The 5189-nt window shown below is 31.8% G+C and overlaps 1 protein-coding gene across 1 annotated transcript; it reads left to right on the top strand.

Annotated features, from left to right (window-relative positions):
- The first annotated feature begins 247 nt into the window (after positions 1 to 247).
- LOC145097383 (T-complex protein 1 subunit zeta 2) lies at positions 248 to 4635 on the top strand. Its single transcript, XM_079034931.1, has 16 exons — positions 248 to 404; positions 496 to 637; positions 746 to 809; positions 1129 to 1264; positions 1363 to 1514; positions 1944 to 1991; positions 2085 to 2177; positions 2276 to 2382; positions 2465 to 2579; positions 3099 to 3182; positions 3289 to 3493; positions 3597 to 3691; positions 3791 to 3859; positions 3948 to 4055; positions 4138 to 4256; positions 4357 to 4635. The coding sequence occupies exons 2-16, from the start codon at positions 504 to 506 to the stop codon at positions 4430 to 4432; spliced, it is 1605 nt and encodes a 534-aa protein (XP_078891057.1). The 5' UTR covers positions 248 to 404; positions 496 to 503; the 3' UTR covers positions 4433 to 4635.
- The last annotated feature ends 554 nt before the right edge of the window (positions 4636 to 5189 follow it).

The following is a 5189-nucleotide window of genomic DNA, read 5'->3' as shown; positions in this document are numbered from 1 at the left end:
CAAAAAATTTATTTGTAATATCTATTGCCTAATTTATTAATTTTTTTTTTACCATTACTTAATAATTACCTTATAATTTAATTAAAATTATTTTTACCTTTCTAATCCGTGGTGCCGACGGATTATAAACATCTACCGAATAATAATAAACCCAAAGATAAATCATTAAACTAGTGTATGAAGTGTGAACTTTGATTAGTAGGACGAAACGACGTCACACCGCTACTAAAAGAATCGCTAAGTAAACCATTCCACCAAAAAGAAGCCCTAAAAACCAACATTCTTCCACCGTCTCCCACTTCACTTCTGAAGAACTCCCGCTCCGACGCAGTTTTCTTCCCTCCCCTGATCTTCTTCGTCATCATCACTTCTGCAAGATCCGCTCTGCTTTTAACTAATCCAAGGTAACTTCTCGCTCCTTTACATTTCTCACTACCTCGCTTATACTCATCTCTCCTAACTCAACATTTGTGTTTCTATCTCCCAAAATATCAGGATCGAAGATGTCTCTACGGGTTCTGAACCCTAATGCCGAAGTGCTTAACAAATCGGCTGCACTTCACATGAACATAAATGCCGCTAAGGGTTTACAAGATGTTCTCAAGAGTAACCTCGGCCCTAAAGGCACCATTAAGATGTTAGCTTCTTATTTTCATCCTCCGTAGTTTCCGTGTTTGCTTTTTCTTAAACTATATCGTTGTTTTGGCTTGTTATTATGCTTACTGTTGTGTAAATCGTTTCACAGGCTTGTTGGAGGAGCTGGAGATATCAAGTTAACCAAGGATGGAAACACTTTGTTGAAAGAGATGGTATGTTCCTTGTGTATAGTGATCTAGTCATAGAACAAAAGTAGGCATATTTTTGCAAGCAGAAACGTTTGATCCAATCGAAAATGACATATAGGTATAAAAAACCTTTTTTTTTCTGAAAATACAGTAAGATACATTTAAAATTAAATACGAGTAAGGATTGAATCTGTAACTCAGAAACCTAAGTAAATATGCAAAATCAAAGCTACAATTTACATACCAACTCATTGTCCTTTGTAATATGGGGATTCATATTACCTTTTGATGTGTTTTGGATTAATTTTAAACTTTGAACCTGAGATTAATTTCATGATTCCAGCAAATTCAAAACCCAACAGCCATCATGATTGCAAGGACAGCTGTTGCACAGGATGATATTAGTGGTGATGGGACAACATCTACAGTCATCTTCATTGGCGAGCTAATGAAACAGGCTGAACGTTGTATTGATGAAGGTTTTATTATCTTTCTAGCATCTTTTCGAGTTTGTTCAGTTGTTTTATGATTATATAAAATAAACTATGATTATTTACAATGTTAAATGTTCACACAGGGATGCATCCACGTGTTGTGGTTGATGGTTTTGAAATTGCCAAAAAGGCAACACTGGAATTTCTTGAAAAGTTTAAGACTCCTGTAGTGATGGGTGATGGACCTGATAGAGAAATGCTAAAGATGGTAGCAAGAACAACATTAAGAACCAAGGTTTTTTTATTTTATTTTATTAACTTGCTCTTTTTTTCTTGCAGCTATATGCAAGAAATAGCAACAGACTTTCATTTATTTCTATGTTATAGCTTCCTACTTGTATTATTTTCATTACAACATTATACTTCCACCCTTTTTTCCTATTAAAAGAATTGTATTTCAAAACAATCTACCAAATCATAGCATATTACTTCCATTTTTTCTTAATCGGACATTATGCTTTGAAAAATCTATCTAGTTGTAGCTGTAAAATTGCTATAACTGGATAGATTTTTCAAAGTATAGTGTTGTAATAGGATGCTATAATAAACAAATCAATGAAAGTATGCTGCTTTTTCTTCCACTTAAGTTTATGTTTGGTTAATAAAATGCATATTATATATTTATATTTCTAGCCCTTCATTCTTTTAAAACTTTTGTGTGCAGTTGTATGAATCTTTGGCAGATCAATTAACTGACATAGTTGTGAATGCGGTGAGACTTCTACATTTATAAATCTTTAACATAAATAAATTTATTAATTTATTTAAAATGCATTTGATTATTTAATATTTTCATGTTTTTTAGGTGCTCTGCATCCGTAAACCTGAAGAACCTATTGATCTTTTTATGGTGGAGATCATGCACATGCGCCACAAGTTTGATGTAGACACTCGTTTGGTATGTTAAGACTTGATTTTTTTTTAAATAAATATTGACATTAATCTTCTTTCTTGTTTTTGATTATTTTTAATTGTTTTTTTGATTATATTAAATAGGTGGAAGGCCTTGTTCTTGATCATGGATCCAGACATCCTGATATGAAGAGGAGAGCTGAGAATTGTCACATCTTGACATGTAATGTCTCATTGGAGTATGAGAAAAGGTAAAATATTCATGTTTTAATTTTAATAATGATGGTAAAATGAATATTTAAATGTTAAGTTAACTTGAGAATTCTTTTTCAGTGAAATAAATGCTGGATTTTTCTACTCAAATGCGGAACAGAGAGAAGCAATGGTTGTTGCAGAGAGACGTTCTGTTGATGAGAGAGTGAAAAAAATCATTGATTTGAAAAACAAGGTATATTCAATGTTGAATAAAAATATTAAACAAGTAAAGGGTAAAGGGTAAAATGGTAAATTTCACATTCTAATATTTCACATGGTGTTCAGTGGTGGATAGATGTTAAATAAGTAAATAGAAAAAATCATTGCTTTGAAAAACATTGTTCTCACTGATGGATAAAATATTAGAAAACTAAAGGGTAAAATCGGAAATTTCACATTCTAATATTTTTCATGGTTATTCATTGGTGGATAAATATTAAATAAGTAAATAGAAAAATTATTGCTTTGAAAAACATTGTTCTCAGCGATGGAAAAAATATTAGAAAACTAAAGGGTGAAATCGGAAATTTCACATTCTAATAAATCTCATGGCAATTCAGTGGTGGATAAATATTAAATAAGTAAATAGAAAAATCATTGCTTTGAAAAACATTGTTCTCAAGTGATGGATAAATATTAAAATAAGTAAAGGGAAAAGGGTAAAGGGTAAAATGGGAAATTTCACATTTTTAATAAATCTTTGTGTTTGCAGGTGTGTGGTCCTGATGACAACTTTGTTGTTATCAACCAGAAAGGGATCGACCCTCCATCATTGGATCTTCTTGCCAGGGCAGGGGTAAGTAAAGTAACTCATAAATATCCATAAGGGTATTTTGGTAATTTCACGTGGGGGAATGGGTTGTAACTAACTTGTAAAGGGTTATTTTTGGTAATTTTGACAGATAGTTGCACTTCGAAGAGCCAAAAGGAGAAACATGGAACGTTTGGTTTTGGCATGTGGTGGTGAAGCTGTTAATTCTGTGGACGATTTAGCCCCTGATGTTCTTGGATGGGCTGGACTTGTGTATGAGCATGTCCTTGGGGAAGAGAAGTATACTTTTGTTGAGAATGTAAAGCATCCAAACTCCTGCACAATCTTAATCAAAGGTAATTAAAGTTTTCATTTTTCTTTAAAAAAAAATCTTAATTTTGATTTTAGTTTTTTTTTTTAAATAGTGATAATTTGTTTTATTTTCTATTATCATTAAAGGACCAAATGACCACACGATTGCACAAATCAAGGATGCTGTTAGAGATGGCCTACGATCAGTCAAAAACACCATTGAAGATGAAGCAGTTGTTAGAGTAAGAACATGCGTTGACTTTTTGACTTTAATTAAATTGAGTTTTTTATGTGTAAAGCTTATATTTTGTAACATATTTATTATTTAATATGTATTTAAGGGTGCTGGTGCTTTTGAGGTTGCTGCCAGACAGCATTTGATTAATGAAGTGAAGAAAACTGTTAAAGGGGTAAATTCGACAATTTGTTCTCTCTATCATCTGTGGTCTTTTTAAATCCAAATATTAATTAATTTTTAAACTTTTTGTGTTATTTTAGCGTGCTCAACTTGGTGTTCAAGCTTTTGCGGATGCTCTTCTTATTGTGCCAAAGACACTTGCTGAAAATTCTGGACTTGATACACAAGACGTCATAATTTCTTTGACTGTAATTCCCATTATACCCTTGGTCTCTCTTTTCTCTTTTCCTTTCTTTTCATATAATAAAGTCTCTCGCTTGAATTGATTAGGGGGAGCATGATAATGGGAATGTTGTTGGACTAAATCAACACACAGGCGATCCAATTGACCCTCAGATGGAGGGCATTTTCGACAATTACGCTGTCAAACGCCAAATCATCAACTCAGCGTACTTTCTTATTTTCCCTTTTCTGTTTTAAATAAAAAAATGTATGTATATATATAGATTATTAGATTTAAGTTTTGTTTCCTTTTGTTTTTTTTTGTAGACCGGTGATTGCATCACAGCTGTTACTTGTGGATGAAGTTATCCGTGCAGGGCGTAACATGAGAAAGCCAACTTAAAAGGTGTTTGTTTGTTTAGACTGTGGAGAGGCGTTCTCAAAAAGATTTTGATTTTGACTTTGTTTCCAGATTTTGACCAATGTAAGATGTGTTACATATTTTAGCTGTTGACTCTAGTAGACAACAGCTAATCGTATTATTTTGGGGTGTTATGTTTTATGTTTACGCAAATGGAGAACTTAGGTCTGTTTCTTCACTGCCAACTTAATTTCTTTGGTTCGATATTTTTCTTTTTTTGAAAATTTATGTTATACAACTTGGAAAAATGTTTACCTTGAAAAAGTTAATTCTGGAAGCCTTTGATTTTGGTGTTGGGATGATTGGTTGCAAAAATAATGAACATCGAAAATAAATTATAATTAGAATAATTGTTGTTGCTTTTCATGGAATAAATGAAAAACTTATTGAAAGTTTTAAGGAGAGGCTTTTACATTTACTTCAAATTGTTAAACATCGATTTTTATAGAAAAGCTTTATTTACAAAATTATAAAACTTTATAGAAGATGTTGCCAATCAATAAAGTTCTTTAGACATCTACACAAATAATAAAGTTCACAAAGAAAATGGATATGCTTCCAAATGTATTACTTTTATATAAGATATTGTCTACGGTTTATGTTTGTAGAAATAACTTTTTTGAAATTGAAGTTGTTAAAATAATATATCTAAACTACTACGACTTAATAAAAATTTGAGAATTAGCAATTTTGAGTATAAGTGAATGTAGCTTATGTGGAGACAAATCCTCTTTAATAA

This window comes from Lactuca serriola, chromosome 4 (genome assembly GCF_051521515.1).
Source record: "Lactuca serriola cultivar US96UC23 chromosome 4, Lser_US96UC23_V15, whole genome shotgun sequence".
In the NCBI taxonomy this organism is placed as follows: domain Eukaryota; kingdom Viridiplantae; phylum Streptophyta; class Magnoliopsida; order Asterales; family Asteraceae; genus Lactuca; species Lactuca serriola.
This window is presented reverse-complemented; position numbering and strand designations above follow the sequence as displayed.

Bases quoted from the DNA above. Each gene is read 5' to 3' on its own strand.
- LOC145097383 (XM_079034931.1), top strand. From the start codon at position 504: ATGTCTCTACGGGTTCTGAACCCTAATGCCGAAGTGCTTAACAAATCG. The intron at 638-745 runs GTTAGCTTCTTA...ATCGTTTCACAG, and splicing joins CCTAAAGGCACCATTAAGAT to GCTTGTTGGAGGAGCTGGAG. The intron at 2,178-2,275 runs GTATGTTAAGAC...TATATTAAATAG, and splicing joins TTGATGTAGACACTCGTTTG to GTGGAAGGCCTTGTTCTTGA.